Source organism: Fulmarus glacialis, unplaced genomic scaffold (genome assembly GCF_000690835.1).
Source record: "Fulmarus glacialis isolate BGI_N327 unplaced genomic scaffold, ASM69083v1 scaffold26104, whole genome shotgun sequence".
Lineage (NCBI taxonomy): Eukaryota > Metazoa > Chordata > Aves > Procellariiformes > Procellariidae > Fulmarus > Fulmarus glacialis.
The window spans coordinates 8,976-9,356 of record NW_009207779.1 but is presented as its reverse complement, the minus strand read 5'-3'; the positions used below and the strand labels follow the sequence as shown (position 1 = coordinate 9,356).

General features: G+C 68.8%; 1 protein-coding gene across 1 annotated transcript in view; it reads right to left on the bottom strand.

Annotated features, from left to right (window-relative positions):
- Positions 1–233: 233 nt before the first annotated feature.
- LRP1 (low density lipoprotein receptor-related protein 1) overlaps positions 234–381 on the bottom strand; it is a gene marked incomplete at both ends in the record, with an annotated part of 8,850 nt that continues 8,702 nt past the window's right edge. Inside the window, 1 exon segment of the mRNA XM_009576266.1 lies at positions 234–353. Within this exon segment, the coding sequence (XP_009574561.1) occupies positions 234–353 (120 nt within the window).

Below are 381 nucleotides of genomic sequence, written 5' to 3'. Positions count from 1 at the left end.
CCTCTGCAACTCCGCTCTCTCGACCAGAGCCACCTCCTGCCCCCTTGGCCCCCCCCCACCCCCAAGGGGACCCATCTAAAGGGGGCGTGCAGAGCTGCCAGAGGTACCCACAGCCCCCCCGGGTACCCGCAGCGGTGCCCAGGCTCTGGGACTGTCACCCCTCCCCAGCGTGCGGGTGCTCGGGGCAGGCTGCTGCCCCCGTGGGCAGCTGGAGGCAACGCGGCATCACTCACAGCACTCCTCGGGGTTTTCATCCGAGTTATCCCCGCAGTCATCCTCCCCATCGCACTTCCAGGCCAGGGGCTTGCACAGCGTGTTGTTGCACTGGAACTCGTCCAGGGGGCACGTGCGAAACGCGGACGACCCGGGCAGGGGGGAGCA